A 22,788-nucleotide genomic window follows, 5' to 3' on the forward strand; every position below is an offset into this window, starting at 1 on the left:
TAATAATTTTCATGTGGAATTGCTATTTGGACTTTTATGAAGTTCTGTTCTATCTCTCACCATGCACAGTCACATAGTACACATACAGGTAAGCAGACTATGCACATACACATAATACTGGCTTGGTGGATTTGTGGTCCGCCCTGACACTGGGAGGTCGAGGTTCAATCCCTGGCAGAGTCATACTAATGAAAAAAATGGGTGCAGTACTTAGTTTAGACAGTAGACTAGTCATTGGTTAGACCAGTCATTAGTCCTACAACTACAACCTATCTAAAACCCTCATCCTAACCCTAACCTCCCACGGGGCAGCACACCTAAAATGATACCCAATGCCACTCTGCTTGGCAGACTCAGCATCAATGGTCGGATTAGGCTATTATGTCCTTTCTTTGACATATGGCCCTTTTTTAAACTAGCTCCTCGCCACTCGCCCTACACACTTCCACTCGGTTTGAGCATAGATATATAAATAACCGAGACGCAATGCAATGCAAGTGGATGGGAGGGGGATTCCGGTGCCGTCTCTATTATTTATATATCTATGCTCAAACCGAGTGGAAGTGTGTAGGGCGAGTGGCGAGGAGCTAGTTTCAAAAAGGGGGCTATAGTGTCATGTCCAGGGGGTGTATTTGTACATCAAGCTGCCTCACGCTAAGGAAACATGAGATAGCTGGAACCCTTCATGTACAACTACACCCTGGACATGACGCCACTAGCGTCATTAACGGAGTGCCAAACATTGGGTACCATTTATAGTCTTTGACCCTAACCCTAACCTAATCTGTTTTTTTTGTCTTTATATGTTATGCATATTTTATTTTCTTATGCATATTTCTCTTATTTTCCATTAAAAATACAAAATGTAGCTGCAATTCATAGGAAGCTTGCACAACAATTTCACCCACTCCTTTATACCTGCTGCAACAGTGGATGTCAATATGTTATTTTGTGTTATAATTTGCATGGCATTGGGGGGGCTTAATTGTTGTAATTTCTTACCATTGGTTTCAAACAGTCTGTGTTCAACATAAAGAATTACCCGCACACTGCCAACTTGTACGGTACAAGAAACATTTTAATGAAGCAACATTCAGTCATATGGACTGTTGAAAGAAAACACCACACACATTCCACTTGGTGGCAGTAAGCACTAGCAGTGTTGTGTTCTATTGACTATTCAGAAGGCAGGAAGAAGAAGACGCGCACACAATGCACTACACGGCCGACAAGGGCTTGTGTCTCCCAAATCTCCACGATAATTTCCCAATTTGTCGAAAACTCATACAGAAGGCAGTGCCGGGGCCCGTGCTATTTTCTTCTGCATACATTTGAACCCTGGATTTAAGAGAAATCTCGCAGTGTGGAACCGTCCAATACCAAGAAGTTGTCCTGAAAACATTGGATGTTTGCAGTGTGCTGGGCTGCAGGAAGGAGCTGGCCGGCCTGACGGGGGAGCGGCCGACACCCTCCTCCATGGAAATCCACACCGAGGCTTTGCGATGCGGGCCGCAGGAAGATTTTTCTCCTTTAATGATCATAATGGGAGCCTCGCGGCGAGAGGGGGAGATCCGTGCGTGAAGGAGTGACACATCGACCGGTTGTACAAAACAACAGTCGTGGTATTTCCATTGCTGGTGTGTTCTTCCTGTGGCTGAGCTGCTGTAGCAGAGAGCGATCCGTCTTTCTTTTGATGTTCGGAGAATCCATCCAGACCAGACCAGGGCCCAACAACAACATCCAGGCTGGACCAACAATCACTGTTGTCCACCCTGCTTCTTCACCCAGCAGGAGCAGCCATCGGCTGCATCGTTCCGCTCGTAGCGTTTTTAAGAATATCATCTTATTCTTTACTTGAGCTCGTCTTTCTGGGATACGTATCGATTGTTGTTATTGACCCTCTGTAGACATGCTAATCAGCTAGCTTAGCCAGCTAAGCTAAGGCTAATTGGCTAACGTTGGGAATACAGAGGAAGCAGCAGAACGTTCAGCCCAACAAGGAGACAGAGAAGTATTTGTCTCTGACAATTAATTTATCACATTAAATAGAAAGTGACGCCTGGTCATTTGGGCCCGATCGCCGTTTCCGTCATATTTGAGGCGAACATCATGCCAGGACCACTCATGCATTCATGTAGATATCTGGGTTATTGGCCTTGTTGCTAATGGGATATTTTCTGCTAACAGGCAAATTAATTTCTCAACGCGTGCCGAAACGCTGTGAATTATAGAGATTCGTGTTACAATAAGCGGTGCCGAGGTGGATGGAGAAAATCCTTTTAAGATCCATAACGTGTTTATTCGGATTTGCTTTGTTCTTAACACAGGCTTGGGTCTTATTTTTTTGTTTACATACGCATATTTGGTTGAGACGCTAGGTAGCTAACGTTAGCCCTGTAGGAGACAGGATCAGCATCAGCCATGTCCTGACATTTGGACATGATTGTGTGAATATAACTGATCGGTCCTTATTGACCCTTTCAGATGCGTTGAAATGACACATTTCACATTTGGCCGTAAAGAAAGGCACCGATGCCGAGCAACCGTTCTCAGCGGACGCTAAATAATACACACTGGGACTATTAACGCCATTTTAAACAGAGGCTCCTACGAGGGCCTGTGTGGTGGTGGTTCATCTCCGGTTTGGTGCCTCCGGACCGGACCGTGACTTAAAATCAAGTGCCTTTGGCCTGACTGGAGCGATCGGGGGGCGCAGTGTGAACATGGAGGGTCCGAGCCGAAGCAGCGGGTTCAGGCAGAGCCGACGTTCCCGTTCACAGCGCGACAGGGAACGGCGGAGGAGGAGAGTGGACCTGGCGGAGCAGCGGGCCACATCCCTGTCCTCAGGCTCTGATAGGGAGGCCAACTCTGTCCTCGGACCCGGGGGGAGAGAATCTCGGCCCGGGTTCGGGAGACACAGGCCTCCCCGCCGGAGGAAGAGAGAATCGGTGTCATGCGAAGAAGACATCATCGATGGTTTCGCAATTGCGAGCTTCATCAGCTTGGAGGCCTTGGAGGTAAAATGTTAATTTGGATTTAAGCTTTTATTAATTTTACACCTGGTGCTGTAACTCCACATTCTTCTTCACCCAACTGTTTGGATCAGTTATTACTCAAGTAGGCACATGACATGACAAACCACAACAGGAAGGAACAGAACAGAAGTCTGGAGATCATTATCGTCAACATGATGATCTGGATATTTTATGAATAGATTAGTCAGATTAAAATTAAAATAATAGAATATTAATTAGAGTATACAATTTACAATTTAGGCATTTAGCAGACGCTCTTAATCCAGAGCGACTTACATTAAGCAAGAACAAAAATCATGGGAATACATCACATATGTAAAATGTGAGTATACATTTTTACATCTTCCTTCACACTTAATTGGGGAATAGGGAATGTGCCCTCACTGCCCTGTTATGTTGTGAATTTATGACACCATTTACTTGCCTGAAGTGGCCAATCCACTCAGCCCAGCCACAGCCCCCGGAACAAATCAACTGTTGCAAAGTCCTCAATTATTCATGTTGTGATACTGTGAGGTGAGGTGTCAATGAAATGCCAACTGGCTACACAATAGAACAAGCTTGAGTGTTGATCATGCCAATCATGTTTTTAAATCAGTGTAGCAAAGTGATTGTGGAGCCAGTGAACAACTGGTTATGAAGAGTTGTTTGGTTTAGGCATCTTCACTTTCATCTTGAATTCATATAATATCAATACTAAACTGATTCATTAAATTCAGTGGCAACATGGGGAGGTAATTTATCAATTTCTACAGGGCAGGACATTTCCATGCTGGCCATGTGGCTTGCACATTCCAAAATTCACTCACTCACCATAGTGTTACTTGTCAACACAACACAAATTGACCAGCATTTGCTAGCCCTGATACGTTCCCTCAGTCCCTACGCTCATTCTGTAGCTCCGAGATGAGGTCACGGGTAGCTCTGATCCATAGCTCTAATGCGTTTAATTTAGAGCTATGTTACTCTCAACTTCCGCCGCTCGCATTAATGCAGACCAGCCTCTCCTCTTTAGCGTAAATAAAAATAACGTTTTTGCTACTCACCAAAACAAAGGCGAGTTGTGTCATTAGAAAGCCTACTTTCCTTAGTGGACGCACTCTGAGCCCCCCACCACACGTATAAAGGGGATTTTGTTTCCACCGGAAAAAAAATACTTTTAGTTACTCCGCTGCGCCCTCTACCGATATTGCCCAGAGAATTGCCTCATAGAGAATATTTTTCCTCCGGTGAAAAAAAATCCCTTTCTGGTCAAAAAGTACAGTTTATAGGTGTGGTGGGGGGCTCAGAGTGCGTCCACTAAGGAAAGTAGGCTTTCTAATGACTTGTTTTGGTGAGTAGCAAAAACGTTATTTTTATTTACGCTAAAGAGGAGAGGCTGGTCTGCATTCATGCGAGCGGCGGAAGTTGAGAGTAACATAGCTCTAAATTAAACGCATTAGAGCTATGGACCAGAGCTAGGTCACGGGTAGCTCCCATTCAACTGCGTTTCAGCTTACCCTTTTCTGCACATCGTATCCAAAAAGTGAAGGTCCGATAATGAGCTAAACTAATTTTAATTTAGGAGCGGACAAGAAAATCCAAGTTACGAGTTGAAACGAGCGTTTAAATCGCTTGTTTAGTCAGCCGCGTCCATGTTTTTCCAAGGAAGTTGAAAAGCATTAGCACCTCCCTGGGTCGAATGTGGAATTAGATTTTCCAACTGACTTCAGTTCAGTCGACATGCACACTCACAACTAAAATCTAGGAACAGGGAAAATATGTGAGGTTTGGAGATGAAGTGAATCAATGTTTAGTCTATGGTCAATCGGTCAATGGCTGATAACATACAGTACATTTTAATGCATATTGATTGGTAGATGAACACAGGGTGATATATATATATTTTTTTCCACTTCCCAGATGGACTGCTCTCTGAAGCCAATCCAGCGTGCTGCTATGCTGATGGGAAGGGGAAACAAGAGGAAGAGAGGCCCGGAGGAGAATGGTGGAGGGCCGCTTTCAGAGCCGGAGGAAGGGGCCCCACCCAGCTACTCCCGCAGTTTTTGTCACAGGAATAGAAAGAAGAGAAGAAAGACAGACGCAAAGGTGCGGCAAGGCAATATTTCTCGTGTCTGTCTTGGGGCTTTGTGGTGTTGTTTTCCGTGCTCCTCATCTTGTCACATTACCAGCTTCAGCTCCTTCTCATTCAATTGGCCCTCTTTGCACATCTGAAGTCATGATGGAGCATCTATTGGAATTGAATTTGATAATGACCATGGGAGTTAGGCTTACACACGCTAACATGCCACACTTGTTGATACCATCATTGTCAGAAAACCTATCATAAGCATACAGGATGTTTCTTGGTTGGAATGAATCACCGCTTGCTGATCGTTTTCAGTTGGTCAAGATAATATCTCGACTTGAATAGAGTTGTCATTCACTTAACTTAAACGCGCGTGGCACTTCCACGTTGGCCACAGAAGCGGGTGTAGTTATAAGCAAAATCCATGTAGGATTTACAATGTTGCGTCACTGAAACAGGTGCCAGTATGAGTTGTGTAAAGTTAACGGCCCCCTTAAATTGACACTTATTTAGGACTTGTCCGAATACCACTAAGCCAGCCTAATTTGTCACAACTGTTCCTCTAGGGTGCGCCTGGCCTTCTCTTGGAGACTGGCTACATTGTAAGTTTATTTACTTTACATTACCTGAATACATTTAATGTATCCTAGCCCTGTGCAATGAAATATTGTCATTTATTAGTATTTATCCGACCTTGTTCACTACCTCTGCTGCACTGAACACTGCTATCAAGTACAATGCTGGAAAACATTGTGACCTATCCTAATCCGATGGATTGATTTCTTTTCTTTCTGTTATAGTGTGACACGGAGAGCGACTCAGGAGATAAGGTGCGTACTACTGCTGGCAAAATATTGTTCCTGGCTCGGTGGTTAACTTTACCTATTGTGAAACACACATGCATGGTTCACTTTGTGAAATATAAACAAAACAGCCCTTCTGGTGATGACACAGCTAGCGTTCTATTAGTGAACATTTTTAACTTAAGTTACTGAAAAAGTATTTGAATCCACACTATTATTACTATACATATATTATATTCTTCTTTCCAAAATAACAAATTAAGATATTACCTACATTATTTGATGTTTTGTACAATGGTGTCAACCACATCTCCAGTGATGATGGCACATTTCCAAAATATGCTCAGAATTATGTATCTGACATATTTACTTAAATTGGGCGTTATGCTAAGCATAATTATACTATTTTTTTCTTTTTTAAATCCCTCCAGGCATCTGACAATGACATGGATACAGTGTTCACAGTCACTACAAGGAAAGGTAAGAGAACACAACTCATACTGGCACCTGTTTCAGTGACGCGACATTGTAAATCCTACATGGATTTTGCTTATAACTGATCCTGGGGTCTCCTTTAACTTAAGCATTCATGTAAAACCATACACAGCATATTTACCTTGCCTCATGAAAACATAGTGCTATATTTGCACTGCTCTTGCTTGCACTTATGTTATACTGGGGTGTGGGGTTTCTCAACCCCTTTACCAAAATTGACTGCCATGTGAATATGTTCAGCAAAGCTTACTTTTCACTGTCTTTATCCTGTTGCTTTTTATTCCCAATCCCAAATACCTAGTACCTACAGTTCTGGAGCCTACTCCTGTAAGCATGTCCGCTTCCATGGGTAAGAACTGCCCTCCTCTACCGGTCCATTGCGGGAGCGTCTCCCGGCTGATGGTTACCCCGAGGGTTTCAGGCCTAGAGCGCAGCCAGGAGAGAAGCTTGGAGCCGCCTTATCCGGAGCCTGTTTCTTCCTCCTCCTCTTCTTCTACCTCTTCTGCCGCATCCTTCTCTTGCCTGCCTTCCCACTCGGCAGTCACAGCCTCGGTCAGCCGGCCCAGCCAGCTCAACGGTAGCAGCGGCCTGCATGGTCGCCATGACCCCAGCCCCCCACTCTCCAAACACAAACCCTTCCTCACCTTCCCGGGGCCCGGACGACCTCACTCCATGTACAACATGGGCATCAGCAACAGGTCTGTCCCTGAAACCCCCATACATAACGTATAACGGGCTGTTTATTAGCACTGTTTAGCCTCCAACTCTTGTTCTGTCATTCATTGTGGCTGTCAGATTTGGTGACCGTCTCTCTTTTGGGTTTTAATAGAAACGGATCACGCCTTACGGATCGCCAGCGCCGTGAAATTAACGTTTCGCATTTGGCGTGTCATCCCTGCAGGAGCACCACCTCCGCCAAGCTGCCATCATCTGCCTCATCTGCCGCTTCCTCTTCATCCTCCATGCGCCCTCCCACCCCCTCTGCCAGTGTGTCACTGTCTCTCATCAGGGGCTCAGCGGCGAGGCCCCCCTCTCGAGCTGGCTCTGGGGCCATATTCACATCCTCACCCGGCCTGCCGCCTCCTCCGCCTCTACTGCAAGTCTCCAGTCATTCTACGTCAGCAGGTACAGTCAATAACAAACCTGAACTTGAAGCAATTTTGAACTTTGGTAGAACCTTGGTTTGTATAGCTAACTGGGGGTGATATAAGTCCAATTGGTGGCGATCATCCTTATCAGTTGGTTCTGTGTTCAAAGAATAAATTATAAACAGTCCTGGTACCTAATTTTGGGAATGTAATATTGCTTTAACCATGTTTTATTACCATTGATGCTTCCATCAAAGATGATGATTAGCGTTATCATCAATGACGCGGGTACTGCTGCCAGTGGGCAAAATACTGTAGGTGAATCAACCAGTGGCAGAATCTGATTTGTGTGTGCTAAATGTGTGACTTTTGAGAACTGTTTCACCCTACGAGTGAATAGAATTGCTAGTAATGGTTGCTTGCTTACAGACAACGAAAGCAATAGATAACGATGATCTTAAACAACCAAGGTTATACCATAGTTCAACAACATCCCTTTCACTTCACTTTCTAAGCCTTTTTTTTACCTGTTCAACACAGTGGATAGCCTTTCTGATCGCATGGGAATTGGGAACACTATTTAGACAACAAAACGGTAAAAGTGAGACCTTACTGAGCATGTTGTGGTTTGGTGTACGGTTAATTTACACACAGGGAATATCAAGTGCTGACAACAGGTTAACAGTTTGACTGCGGGATAAAAACATCGCAATCCCCATTTGACTGCCTAGTTTTTCACTAACCTTTGAAGAACCAGGAATATGTTTCTGGAGCAAGGGTTCCCAAGTGATTTGAGCTTGAGGACCAAAACAGAAATGTTGTCTTTCCTGTGACCCAAGTATGAAGAAGCATGTGTTAAGTGAGTGAATTAATCACTTAAGCTCTATTTCAAAACTAGCGAATATACCCAATATTGATATCGTGAGATTTTCGTGCTGGAGTATTTATTTAATGCGCACGTGCCACGTAACTCCACTCGCGCGAGTTGTGACCGCCACATTAAGATAAGTGGTTAGCCACATAATCCAATTTCACAGTAACAGCCCTGTTTGGTACTTTGGTTTTGACTTAAGCATCAGCTGCAGTAGATTGAATGGGAGTTTCCTACCTGCTTACTGAGAAAAGAAAAAGAAAGCTCATCATATTGTATTCCACTAGACTGCCTTCTTGGTTTAGTCCAACCAGCCCCATTGAAAAAGGAAAAATAACTATGATAGACAATCCATGATTCACATGAGCTGGGTCCCTGTACGTGAGAACAGCAGTCGATTCGGTTTTGTCTGCAACACGGGCCTTCAGAATTATTGGTGGACCCAGCTGCGTCCCGCCGCATCCACCCGTATACAAAAAAAATCACACCCGTGTGAACTGAGTGGTGTAAGGTTTTATATAGCATTAGGTATTATATAAGGTAAGGTATTATATAGCCTGATCAGCTCTGATCTGACGTAATGAAATCACACCCGGATGTGATTTCACAACTGGCTTTTTTTGTGCAGAAAAAATGAGCATGGTTGCTACGGTCATCCAGTTCACCCGGGTGTGATTTAATTACGTCAGAAATTATTTTGAACATAGCAACCATGCTCATTTTTTTCTGCACACAAAAGCCAGTTGTAGGAGTGGTTTACACCACTCAATAAGCTGAATAAAAGCCCAAATAAGATGATGCATATGAGAAAATCATTCCCCGTAGTACGACAGGGTGCAGATCTACAAGGTTTCGCCACATCGCGACACGTTGTCTTAACAAATATACCTTTTCTGTGTGTTGTTTCGCTGTTATTCTCATGTTTAAGACAACGTCAGGATTACCTCCAAACTAATGTAACTTAGACAAGTCATTCTTATTCTATCAGTCCTACAACTCTTCAAACCTACACAGTCAACAGTCCCTCTTGATCGCGCAAGAGAGCGCGTTTCTCAGCACCATCCGTGGCCGGTGCATATAGAGAAAGAAAGACGTTTTGCTGTGTTTGAATTGAGTTTGACTCCATAGTGCAGGGCTACTCAACTCAACTTAATTTTGTACTACACGACTAGTCTAAATAAGGCCAAACCTCCATGAACAAAAAACATTGTGAGAACGTAATGAACTGATTATCACAGGTGAATAAATAAGTGGTTAATACTCTGACATCAGTCCATATCACTTTCTCTTGGAACATACAATACAATACCTACAATCTTCTTCAAAACAATGAAAATAACAATTTATATTTGTATTCATATGACCATGACAGGCCGCAGATACATTAAGGAGGGTCCGCATGCGCCCACTGGCTGCGGGTTGAGTAGCACTGGCATAGTGCATACAATATTTTATATTAAAAAATAATATAAATTCCCAGTCAACCCACGTGGTGTTTTAAAAAAGTTAAAGTCTTCTGGCTTTCTGAGAAAGACCCAAAGTGGGTCATGACCCCATAGTTATTTGTTGGGAAACACTTTTATGGAATATACTGTATCTCTCAGTACAATATTACCAACTGTGAAAATAAATGCATGGACTGACTCATCAATACCATATTTACATAGTGGGTGAAAATCACCTCATAATTTACAATAATCACTGTAGTACATATGAATAATTGGCTGCAATGACTCAGACAGTTGTACACTTGATTAACCGCTTTCTCATAATTCTGAAGGGATATGGAACTGTCTAATCGAACGTGGCTCGGGGTTCAATTAGACCTGAAGTGAACAGGCAAAAAGGTTGTCTCGAAATAGAAAGTAGGAATATTTATCCATTTTCTGCCACTTTCGCTTACCACAGATCAGGATTTGCTGCGCCAGAGTCTGAACTCTCACTTTCTGGCCTCGCAAGAGCGCGAAGGCCGGCGCAGCGTCCCCGGGCCTGAGAGCAACGGAGGAGGTGGTGGAGGAGGACCACCCGGGGGAGGGCCAGGGAGCGGCCGTGCGTCGGGACGCTGCACCCCCAGCGGGCCGTCGGGTTCCAGCTCCACGCCGGGCTCCTCTGGCAGGTCGTCCCAGAATCAGCCCAGTATCCCACCTCTGGCCTTTCAGTTCCATCAGCACAACCACCAGCACCAACACACGCACACGCATCAACACTTCACCCCATTCCTGCACCCCACAGCTACCGCGCCACCTCTGGTAAGTTGGCCGCCGCCTGCTGCTGTTTCTTGTTATTATGTAGTGGTGGGGAAAAAAAGTACTTGCATGTAAAAGTATCAATGCTGCAACTACTATGTTACAACTAAGAGTCCGGAACAATTTTTTTTCTTCAGTAAAAGTACAAAAGTATTTGTATCGAAATGTACCAAATCAACTAGCTGCTCAATGGAAAATATATGCACACTTGCCCTGATGAAGACTCCTCTGTGAGTCGCAACATGTTGGCGTTTTAACTTTTGTAATTAAGTACCTTGGTTTTATATCTACCCTCTCCTCATCATTTTTAAACTTTTTGAGTGCTCGGATTGTCACCTTTTCTTCAACATTGTAGAAAGTACTCATTGTGTCCCATTTCAAGTTTTCACATCTGTTGAAAATAGCAGATCTACAACCTCACAATGTGTTGCATCGTGACGCATTGAGAGCTTGTAGATCGGCTATTTTCAAATGGCAGAAATGTATATAGGACTGAAGTGTGTCATGCATGTTTTTTCTAAATATAAATCTACAAAGTAACTAAAGTTTTTAAATAAATGTAGTGGAGTTAAAAAGTACAATATTTGCCTCTGAGATGTAGTGGTAGTGTAGTGAGAAGTATTGGAGATTGAAAATACTCAAGTGAAGTACAAATGCCTCAAAATTGTACTTAAGTACAGTACTTAAATGTTACTTTACACCACTGCATGAGACTGAGACTTCATTTAGTGGGGAAATGTTTTTAACACAATACCGTCTCTTGTCTTACAGTTTGATAAGTATGCAGGCAAAATGGACGGGCTCTACCGACACACTGTGAGTACTCTGATCTTATCTGATTTTTATTTATCTTATCTGATCTTTGATTCTGAAGATAGCAATAATTTGCAGATTGTCAGGTTGAGCAAGGTGAAGCACCATGGCATTCTGCTCCGAATGGAACTTGTGTTGTCTTTAACTAGTTAAAGATTTGATTTTGCACAAAGGGATTTGACATATAATTGGAGAAAGTAAAGTGAGTGCAAGATAATTGTCTGCCGGTAGAATGGAGCTGTAACGGCACATCACTTTTGTTAACCAGTGTCGCTCTTGTGTGATGCAGTTCTTCCCACAGTACCCTCCTCCTTCAGTGCCCGGCATCCAGCCTGTGATCCCTCCCAATGGGCCTTTCAGCTCCCTGCAAGGAGCCTTCCAGCCAAAGGTGAGGAGAACAACTCTCGCTTTCCCCATATCAGTTACCAGTGAGAAAAAGACACGTTTAGTGCACTTTGTTCAGAGAAAAGTATGCCGGACAAGTTGCTCTTTTATTTGACAAACGGCATGGTACAAAGCCAGATTCTAAGGTGGTTTGCATTCCTGTATTTTGAAGATCCACGGAATTGCAAGCAGTTGAATGGATTGTAGGTATGCGAAATGGTTGTGGCTCATTTAGTGTGCTATGTTTGACAGCCTCTCGTCCCTCAGGGAACGGGTCCTGAGATCACCACTCGACTAGGGGTTGTGCCTCATCACCTACAGCCCAAAGACCCAAGGGTAAGGAAGACACTAAAACGGCTGCATATATTCATCCCTTTCTTGCATAAGGATGTACTTGTAGGCATAATATTTTAGGCAGCGATGTACACCAACATGGGCCTAGTCAAGTGCAAGAGTGGACAACTTAAGTATTCATGACAAAGAGAAAAACATGTCGATTAAAAGTTGGTTTGTGATTCTGTTCTCTCGTAGCTAACCGATCCGTTCGGGACATCGTTGAAAGTCAGTAATGTAAGCACAAAAAAGACGCCTTTGAATCCCTTTTGGCTCCTTAAATCTCTCAGCCCTGTGACACACTCACCGCTTCACTCAATCTTTTGCACTAACCTTCTTCCTAATCTTGACTTCTGCTGGTCTAATCAATGTCCTTGCACACCTAGTTAGATTTTGCAACACTAGAGTTGATCAAAGTGTGTACTATCTGTGCATGTATTGTATTCCCACGTGGCTTCTCTTGAGTTCCAACTTCTGTGACTTTACATTCTGACTTCATTGTTGGGTTTCTTTTTTCAATATCCTTGAACACTGATTGACCCCCTACCCCCCCAGTAAGTAACACTATCCTCGGCTGGAAAAACCCAAACCTCACGGAGAGGCTAAACAAGATGTTTCTGTACAACAGGAACTTCATCTGACTCTGTGCAAAGGATTTAGGGTCTTGGCGATTCCTACAGAATAGGAAAAAAGAAAATCTTCTTAACATTGAGTGCCGTCTATCAATCCATATAATTTCAGTGTGATTTGTGGAGGTTTTGGAGATTTCTGCCAGAGATTTCTGTCAACCTATTGCAACGGAGCTCTATGGCATTATTATTATTTATTTTTTTACTGAGACGTGTAACCAAAATAAAAGTACATTGGGAAGTTTTCTCAGAAGGAAGCACGCAGGTACTTGTACTTGCTCCCTTCTCTACGGATATAGATGGTTTGCAGACACACTTTGGTAGAAATAGTATCTCAGTGAAACAAGCAAGATTGCATCGGGGTGATGCCAGAATTCTCAAAAACTCGTACCAAAAACTGAAGAAGAGTTAAATGGTAATTTGTAAATGGCACTCATGGTAAGACAGGTCCTATTTTATTTTTGTATTTTGGGTGAACTGCCCCTTAAAAATGTCAGCTGTACAGATTAGCATTATAATCCCTGTTGTTATTGTCTCCTGCAGAAACCAGGGAAATGGTGTGCTATGCATGTACATGTTGCCTGGATGATTCTAAACCATCAGAAAAAGGTGAAGGTAAGGGTTTCTTTTTTTTTTCTCTCTTCAAAATCATAAATCATTTTACAAAATGTAGCTTTCAGCGATGTGAGCAGTTTATAATCATAATATGAGAACTCATCCACTGAGATGTTCACTTGATGACCTATACATTAATTCATTTTAAGGTAGTCCTTTTGTTTAAAGGTCATGTATATGATGTGATGTGTTTTGAGGGATTTTTGTGCAATATAAACCTAGCCTGGTAAACCATCCTGGTCACGTGAATTCACATTATCATGCGTCTTCTGTAGACCAGTCTGGCCCCAAGCACTGGGTGGTTGTTTTGTTTCCAAAAAGTGGAAGAGCCAATCAGCATCTGCGCTCAGGGCCCTATGATTGACAGTGGCTCTAACACCTTTTGGTTTCTGCCCACAGCGCTTGGGGTCAGACAGTAGACCGATCTGCAGAAGACACATGTGAATGTTTACCAGGCTAATATAAACCCAATTTATTGCAAAAATGTTTAAATTGTTATTATCAAGCTGCAGTGCAAAGGTCGATACATTTCAAAGCATGTGTGGTTGTGTTTTCTGTGTGAATGAATGTGCCAGGGTGACATTATCTGGCCATCACATTTAATGAAACTCTGTCATTTTCAGCTGATGCAGGCTGATCCTCACAAGTTGGACTTTCGTAACGATTTGCTGCCCCGGCCTATGGGGCCCCTAGGAGGCGGCCTGCCCCCGACACACGACCTGACCAGACCTGCCAGCCTATTTACAGCCACAGGTGTGTACTTAAACATAACCGGTTATTGAATTGATAATGAACTTGCACTTTGAACAGGCTTACAGTTAGTATAGGCTTACACTCCTTACACTTAATTGCATTTTGTTATTCAATTTTCACCCTTTTTGGGTTGTCCTTATCTCATTCCTGGGCTTACTGTGGTGTTGCACTCTGAGTCAAGTGTCTGATAGTTTTGATATCATATGACCCCCCCCCACCCCTCCTCTTCTCCTTAGGTGGAGTCAATCCGTCCTCAGCTCCCTTTATTCCTCCATCAACACCCCATTCCTCTTTCCTCAATCCAGCGGCACACTTGGGTAAGAGACACCTTCAAAAGTCACATCTGTACACCACTTATGACCCCCCCCCCCCCCAACAAATATCTGTCACTCTGGTTACTTTGAAGTCTGTATGCTGAAGAACATGTAGACCATGGCTCATTTAGCTGCTCAGATTGACTAATGGTCATTAATACAATATGCTTTGGCTTCAGCTATTACTGCTTATGTATAGGGGGTTAACAAAGAATGTGTGACCTCTCTGCCGAAATGTCATTGTTGCCGAAATGTCATTGTTTGTGTGGCTGTTTTGAGAGTTTGTCAACAACAAAACAAGTCTGGCTGCCATAATCTGCCCAGTTCGGAATTATAGCTTTGTCAGAAGCTTGTCATTGCATGACATGGGTAGCAGAGAACATTTTAAAAGGAAACCAGCAAACAAGATAGTTAGTTGGTCTCAATAGTACTCCTTCATGCTTTTTTGTGTGAGTGTGTGTGTGTGTGTGTGTGTGTGGTTTAATCCCTGCCCCATACACACTGGAAAACGGAACATGACGGAACAAATGATAGTTTCCTATGAGGAGAATATGAAAAGCATGGGCTGCACCTTCTGGTCATTTTTGGTGTCATTATGCACTGAAAACAGAAATGACATTCATTAATGCAAGGACTCCACTCTTTCTGGGGGGCATAACTCCAATGGTTCTCCATGTCAGCCAATTTATTTCGGTAGAGCAGGTCACATACTGTATGCTAAACTACACTGTGGGTATACTCTGTGAGGCATTCTTGATGTTTGTGTCCCATACGCTTGCATCGGAAGGAAGTCCTTGCGGAAGCATCAGCAGAGCATTATGGTCAGATAGAATTGTGACACTTTGTATCACAATAGTATCTCTGATGAGAACCCATGTGTGTATGATTTAGATCCGTATGGCCGCTCACCACCCTTTACCCCGCTTGGAGCTCTGGGCTCCGGTGCCTTTGGAGGACTTGGCAGTCCGACTCTGGGTCAGTTTCATACTAGCTCTTCCCATGACACAGTTTGACCATACGGTCCAAAAGACAGTTGGAGGCTGTCTTTTTTTTCTTTCTTTCTTTCTTTTAAACAGCTGAAGCTAAAACGAGTACCTTCTACAGTAACTAAAGACGAGAGAGTAAAAATACCTATTAAAGCATTTGACATGGTGCATAGAAAATACAAATGTTTGTGTGTCTTCTGCAGGTGGCTCTGTGTTTGGCCATAAGGACTCTCCAGCCAATGCGGTTGGGGCTTTGTCCAACCCCAACCATCACGACCCATGGAATCGCCTGCACGGAGGCCCTCCTGGCTTCCCTGCTGGCCCTAACTGGCCCAAAGGAGCTGAAAAGAGGGATGAGAGGGATCGGGGGAAAGAACCCGAGAGGAGAGACATCCCTCACATCAAGGACGAAAAGGACAGGTATAATATGCTGTCACACTTCTCTTTCAGTATTAACCATATACAATGGCCATTTTGCTGTCTCTGGCGAGATTTTATTATATTACTTTGTATACAACTAGAATTTCGCGGGCCTTCGGCCCGCTCATCCCAGAGTTGCGTTGCCCCGCGTTGCGATACAGAAGTCCACAGATACAGAAGTCCACAGTGACACGCGTTTTATGCAGCTGTTTTGTGTTGCAGCGCGTGCACGCGCGCGCGTGTAGTGTTGTTGTTCTTATCCATAACAATAAATGGATCAAATATGCTCTATATTAGTTATGTATAGATTTAAAGCAGTGGCTGTCAAAGGTGTGTTCCAGGGACCCTCATGGTTCCTTGAGGGGGTTCCAAATGGACCCATTATAGGTCTGTAACTCTGAGAGTGTAGAAATGGAACCAAGTGGACCCTACAGGTCTGTAACTCTGAGAGTGTACAAATGGAACCAAATGGACTGTTTTATAACGTTTAACTGTGATACTGTACAAATGGAATCAAATGGGACTGTTATGGGTCCATTTGGTTTTACTCTCAGAGTTATGGGGGTCCTTGAAATTAAAAAGGTTGAGAACCTGTATGCAATGGCTTATGTCTTGTAAAAAGAGAGAGCAGCCTATTCTCCAAACCATCATATCTTATGCTTTGCTAGGTTGTACAAATTAATATAGGGTCAATATAATGTGCAGGACTCACGTGTGTGCTCTCTGTCTCTCTCGCTCTCTTCTCTCTCCTCCGTCTCGGTGGTGTGTGGGGGGGGGGGGGGGGGGATTAGTTGCGCTGCCTGCGACAGTGCTATACTTCTCCAGCAGCGGTGCAGAACCGAGAGAGTGACACATTCGTGTGGATGTAAACTGCGCAAGTTGTAGCTTGAAAGTTCGGATTGTGTAGTCGCACCGGTGGTACAAAGTGAATGTTACAACTCGCACGGTGATGTTGTAAGGCGCAAATGCGAGTACCTAGTCGCACTGTCGAGCCCTGTGTAGTGTAGTGGCATTTGCGCTGCATCGCGAGGCGAGCCAAATTCCCCCCCGCGCACGCACGCACGCACACAGACACACACACACACACTGTACGTAGCTGTGTGTTGTTGCAGCGCGCGCGTGTGCGTGTAGTGTTGTTGTTGTTGTTGTACCACGCCAGGTTTGCACAGTGCGCTCAGTGCGATATTTCCGAACGTGGGCGTTGTGTGTGTGTGTGGGTGGGTGTGTGTGTGTGTGGCTGGCTGTGTTTTGTTGCGTGGGGATCGCCATGTGAGGGGGCTAGCCAATAAGGGCCCTGTGTTGCATGTGGAGAATGGTGTAGGTTAGTGTGTGTGGTGTAGCCGAACGGGGTGTTGAGAACATGAGGGGGATGTAGCACAGCAATCGGTGACCCCTACATTAAGCTGTGTTGCTCCCAAGATGCAGTGCAAATGCGTGTTGTAGCAACCGTAGCCAATGGGAAAACAGGATGCAGTGTTGCCAGGTCCGCGAATTGTAAGCGAGTTGTAAGTAGCGTGTTGAATGGCATTTTTTCTGGGCTAGTTTTCATAGACCTGGCAACAAATTAGGCGGGGGTGTCGGTGCTTGTGGCGTGTTTGTGTTTGTTATTGATATTGATGTTGTTTGTGAGTGTGGACGGGAGGCGGCTGTAGTGGCAGTGCAATGACAGTTTTTACGCGGGTGTTGTTGATTGTGGGCGTGCGGCGCGACATGAGGAGATAGCCGTGGATCGACGCGGAGGGTAAGGCTGTGTCGTGTTAGTGTGTTGTTGCAGTGTGTGTTGCAGCGTGTTGCAGCGTGTCAGTGACGTAGTAGCTGGTGCCTTTTGTTCCTGTGCGTGCTTTTGGGGACATGTTTTCAATTGTAATATAGGATATCTACATGTTAACACGCTGCTTTTTCTGGCAGCGAGTCCCCGTTTCGATTCCTGGACTGGCCACTGTATGTCAATCCTTTACCCTTTTTTCTGTTCTCTGTCTCTCTCGCTAGCTATAAAATAAAGAATAGAAAAGCCCCCGGAAATACCCCCCCAAAAAGTCATAATAACATTAACCTTGTCTTGCAGAGACAATATGCTGTATGGCCGGCCTCCTGTGAGAATGTCTCCGGTTGCCCCTGCCTTCAAGCCTCGCAGCAGCACCCCAGTGTCCCACATCAACGGCCACAGCAGTGGCATGGGAGGGAGCAGTGGGCCCATTGAGGACCTGACACGCAGCTTAAGCAGGGACAGGGATCGAGACGGGGAGAAGAGGCCGCTGTCTACAGTGTCCTCGCGCGGGCCTCCCCTCGGCTCGTCGTCCCTGGTGGTGGACAGAGACAGACCGAGATCTTCCTCCTCCTCTGTGCTTACCACTCCCCCGCCGTCCAACCACTCCGCCCCATCTCCTTTGGACCTTTATCCCCGCCAACCGCCCCCTACAGCACACGGCCACCACGGTGAACCCTCGCACTCCTCCCAAAGAGACAACAACCTCCCTTCTTCCTCTGCCTCCGCCACCATCACGTCTCTGTCTCAGGGCAAGAAGCCCGACCGGACCACAACCCCAGTCTCCAAACCTCCCATGCTCCTCCCTCCGGTAAAAGTCAAAGAGGAGCGGAAGGAGGAGCCGGAGCACATCCCCATTACTCTGCAGCACCCCTCAGGCCCTGTGCACAGCTTCGACCGGCCCATCAGCCGCCCTCACCACCCCAGCTCTTCCTCGTCTTCTATGTCATTGACTCCGACTCCCATTCCACCTCCCACCCCCCACCAATCCCACCAATCTCACCAATCCCACCAATCCCACCCATCCCACCAATCCCACCAATCCCACCATCCTTCCCATCCATCCCATCCATCCCATCCATCCCATCCTTCCCATCCTTCCCATCCTTCCCATCCTTCCCATCAACATCACCACCACCTCTCTCTGCTCGAGCGCTCCAGGGCCATTGAGGCATATCTGGGTAGCGCAGCAGGGGGGGGACTGATGGTGGGACCGGGTGGAGAACGGTTCACCCACGGACCACCCCAGGGTCCATCCCAGGCCCCGCACACCTTCACCTGGGACCCCTGGAGGGAGCTCGCGGCCCAGCAGCAACAGCAGCAGCAGCGTAGGGAGGCTATGGTGCTTCGGGACCCGCACCTGGCGCTGCGCTCTGACCCCCATCTGGCACGGCTGCTCCAGCATCAGCGGTTCCTGGACGCGGAGAGGGCTGCGGCTGTGGCGGCAGCTTCTGCTGCAAACCACCACCCTCAGACCTCTGCCTCCAATGTCCGCCAGGAGTTCGGCCTGATGGCCCACCACTTCGAGCGGCCTCCACAGCCAGGTGGCGGGCTGATGGATGAGGAGCAGCGTGCCCAGATCCTGAGGGAAGACTTTGAGAGGGCACGTTACTTTGGGATGCACCCTCACCCACACCTTGCGGCTGGCAACCACCTCCCCAGCCCCTCCCATGCTGCCCACCTAGAGCAGCTTCACCATGGCCTGCTCTCCCACCAACTCCCTCCAGGAGCCTCTGGTAACCCCCAGCATCACCCGGGCCTTTACTCGCGCCTGGGACCACTACACCCACACCACATGTCTAATGGCATCTTGGGGAAGAACCCCGCCAGCTTGGTGGGAGCTCTTTCTGTCGGGGCACCACCGCCACTTATTCCGTCTGTGACCAGCCGGTCAGCCACGCCTCCGCGCGGCTCCAGACTTGGGCCAGCCGAGCTGGCACTGTACAGCGCCCACAAAGACGGAGAGTCCAGATAGTACAGGGACAACACTGGAGGAGATGAAGGGAAACGTCAGGATCACTGTGCTGCTTTCAACCTGCCCCCTTTCCCACCTTCACAGACTATTTAACCCAGTCCACCCAGGCACACAACCAAACACGGTTTTCTGGACCGCTGCCCCCGCCCTCTTCCCCCTGCCCCCAAAAAAGGGGTGGTCAGGCTTGGCTGGGGAGATGACGGTAAGGAGGAAAACGTGAGATTTCTCAGCGTGACTCCGAAAATGATCCCTAATGGTTCTATTAGTGCAATTTAAAGGTACATGGTTTCTGTGCATCCTTGTGTTTTTTTATTATATATATTGGCTGTTGGTTATTACAGTACACAATTATAATAGCTGTATGAAGAGGCAGAGGACAGCTTTTTTGCCAGGTGAAATGATTCATGCTTTCTAGCAAGCCTTTTCCAGGTGGATTGAAACTGACTTTTAGAAAGATGTGTGCTTTCAGAACACATCTGAGGGTTCATCCTTCCCTTGGTTTAACTCATGGGATATTAGAAAGCCTTCATCTGCATAAATAAAACCTGGTATGCTGTTGTGTGGATGAGGGCTTAAGAAACACAGCAGTAATTCTTTTCTTTGTTTTGTGTCTTTTTGTCATTGTAAAAAGATGATGAATTACTGATGATGAAATATCATGGACTCAAACAAAATCAGTGAGCATCTGTACCTCAGTTCTCTGCTTCACCCAAAAGAAAAAACAAAAAAAATCACCTGAACCCTCAACTTCACCACTTCTGTGATAATGAGATTCTCCACCAGTTTCTTTTATTTTTTTATTTGTTTTTTCCTAAAGGAAGAATGGTGATATGGACTGTGCTACGTTGTGTGGGTGGACACAATACTCCCTGTAACTGTTTCCCATTCTCCTGTCTGACTCGCTATTATGAGCAGGACCAGATTATAGTAGTATAGTGAAATTGCCTTTGTAATTATTATTCTTAACATTAATTATCTTCTATAATAATAAATATATTCACCGTTATGTTATTTGTCATTGTTTCTGGTTACAGTATCAACCAATATTCTCTCCCCAGGTAGAAATCAATTGTTTTGAATCATTCAAAAGACAAAGCAAAAGGCTTGCGTCACACAACTTTTTCAAAGGCTTTTGAACATCAAGCAACAACCATTGCAACCTCTGGCCTCTTCAAGGATCTGATCTGACTTTGTTAATATGCGAGAGGGAGGTTTGCGTGTTTTTTGTTAGCTGTGTGTTGCATCACATTCGGGACTATGGTAGCCTTGTATGTTGAGCTACAGAGATGTTTCATCAACAAAGATAAGTTATATACATGGAACAGTGGGGCATCTGCTGAGGATCTGAAAGGATGAGTGGACAGTGGGTACACTGGGAGGAGGAAGACATTGGGTCGATTATTTTAATATGACCATTTTATACCTTTCAAACCCCCTCCCCTAGAGACCACAAAGATTAATTATTAAATGAATTGTTGGTTACTCAATTGTGTGGGTCTTTTTTCTGCTTCCAAATGCATCTTTTGTGCTTTAAGTTCAGTCTTATTAATGACTTAATAATACACAAATGTAATCTTTATACTTGTATCATGACTAAATGCATATGGCAGAAATGATACCACCCTCATGAGTAGAACTCCATTTGGAGGGATAAGAATTTATGAAACTTGGAAAGTAACTAGGATGGTGGGACCTAGGTATATTTTGTCTTCACATTTTCCTTAATTTGATAGGATGCTTTTAATATCTCAAATGTATATGTCGTTTTTCTAAATACACAAAGAGGCTTTTACTGGTTATCAACTTGAAACCTGCCGTCACTATTCTGGTCATGTCAAAATGGGTGAATATTTGACAAAAATAGATTTACAAGCTCACAACGCCACACGTTCTGAGCTTGTAGGTAGGTTATTTTACTTTACTAAGGCCCATCGCTCCCAGTGGAGCATAGGCCATTGACGACTCTTCTCCATCCAACGCGGTTTTGTGCTGTCCTTTCTGCCTCTCCCCAGCTGATTCCCTGTCTCTTCAGCTCTGCCTCAGTCTCAGTGTCCCGCCTCCAGGTAGGTTATTTTACGTGAAAAGATTTAGGGCCCTATTTTCGTCAGTGCTAAACCCCTTATACCTAAACCTCCTTTGCCTTTTTTTTTTTTTTTTACTATTTTGAAAAAAACATTTTTTAATAGTTCAAATAGCCGCTCTACAAGCTCACAATGTGTTGATGTAGATTGGCTAGTTGAACAATTTTAATGCTTTTCAAAATAGTAAAAAATTTAAAGAAGTTTAGGGATGTCCTTAATGTCCCCTCCTCTCCGCAGTCCCCACTACAGTGTGTAGAGAAGTGGTTATTTTCAGGGTCATATCGATATAATTAATTGCTGTTATAACCGATGTCGATATGATCTCATTCTGTAAAATGGCTTATAAACAAACCAATGCCTCTATTCCAAAACTAGGGATGTACTGTTATTGAAATGTTGGCCCATATCCCAACATAAACCGCTTGAATGTAGTATTTTTATTTAATTTTCCAACTTGCAGCCTTCATCATCACAAAATGTTTTCTCAGGCTTTTATTTTAAAGTTTCAACATAATTATAAAATAAAATATCTGGTAAATCCGATATATGATTCGATCGATTTAATACCGTTATTGCATTTTCAGGCCAATATTGGCCGATACCGATGTGATGAACCATTAATTGCAAATCACTAGATTTCCCTAATTAATTGCAAATCTCTAGAGAATTCACATGATGATGTGACAATGATGTAATAGGCCTATGCCTATTACATTATTATTATTGAATGTGAATTATTGTTTTGCTGGTGAAGTAGATGGTAAGTCCCCTCCCCACTAACAGTTGACGCTCTTAAAGAGACAGGCTGCTCTGTGAGTATACAAAGCCATTGCCGGTCACATTATTATTATTTTCAGACCGATCCGATACCGATATGGCATTTTTATGGCCGATATTGGCAATACTCTACTGATTATATCGTGCATCACTATAGTTTCAAGGACACCCACATTGTGAAATATTTGGCCGCGGGCCCCCATCTGAAAATGTTTGTGCCAGGGACCCCTAGAAGAGAACATTTTAAAAAATCTAAATTATTCAAGATTTTGAAGATTTTTCAAGAATCAAGAACAAAAAAACAAGCATGGCACAAAGTGACGCGATGTGAGCTTGT

At 44.7% G+C, this 22,788-nt stretch overlaps 1 protein-coding gene across 6 annotated transcripts; it reads left to right on the forward strand.

Annotated features, from left to right (window-relative positions):
• Positions 1-1,152: 1,152 nt before the first annotated feature.
• fbrs (fibrosin) lies at positions 1,153-21,075 on the forward strand. Of its 6 annotated transcripts, none has more exons than XM_079492852.1 (18): positions 1,153-3,017; positions 4,938-5,123; positions 5,670-5,705; positions 5,904-5,933; positions 6,338-6,386; positions 6,703-7,099; positions 7,231-7,526; positions 10,269-10,609; positions 11,378-11,422; positions 11,709-11,807; positions 12,056-12,139; positions 12,335-12,373; positions 13,309-13,380; positions 14,004-14,133; positions 14,370-14,450; positions 15,339-15,422; positions 15,637-15,853; positions 17,919-21,075. In XM_079492852.1, the coding sequence occupies exons 1-18, from the start codon at positions 2,724-2,726 to the stop codon at positions 19,591-19,593; spliced, it is 4,155 nt and encodes a 1,384-aa protein (XP_079348978.1). In that variant the 5' UTR covers positions 1,153-2,723; the 3' UTR covers positions 19,594-21,075. The 6 variants fall into 6 exon arrangements, with proteins under 6 accessions (XP_079348978.1, XP_079348979.1, XP_079348980.1 ...); XM_079492853.1 differs by having other exon boundaries at positions 13,309-13,374; XM_079492854.1 differs by having other exon boundaries at positions 12,071-12,139.
• The last annotated feature ends 1,713 nt before the right edge of the window (positions 21,076-22,788 follow it).

This window comes from Electrona antarctica, assembly GCF_951216825.1.
Source record: "Electrona antarctica genome assembly, chromosome: 22".
In the NCBI taxonomy this organism is placed as follows: domain Eukaryota; kingdom Metazoa; phylum Chordata; class Actinopteri; order Myctophiformes; family Myctophidae; genus Electrona; species Electrona antarctica.

Excerpts from the sequence above, each read along its gene's own strand:
- fbrs (XM_079492852.1), top strand. The coding sequence starts at position 2,724 with ATGGAGGGTCCGAGCCGAAGCAGCGGGTTCAGGCAGAGCCGACGTTCC. Across the intron at positions 5,934-6,337 it reads AGAGCGACTCAGGAGATAAG|GCATCTGACAATGACATGGA; the intron begins GTGCGTACTACT and ends AAATCCCTCCAG. Across the intron at positions 12,140-12,334 it reads TACAGCCCAAAGACCCAAGG|CTAACCGATCCGTTCGGGAC; the intron begins GTAAGGAAGACA and ends GTTCTCTCGTAG.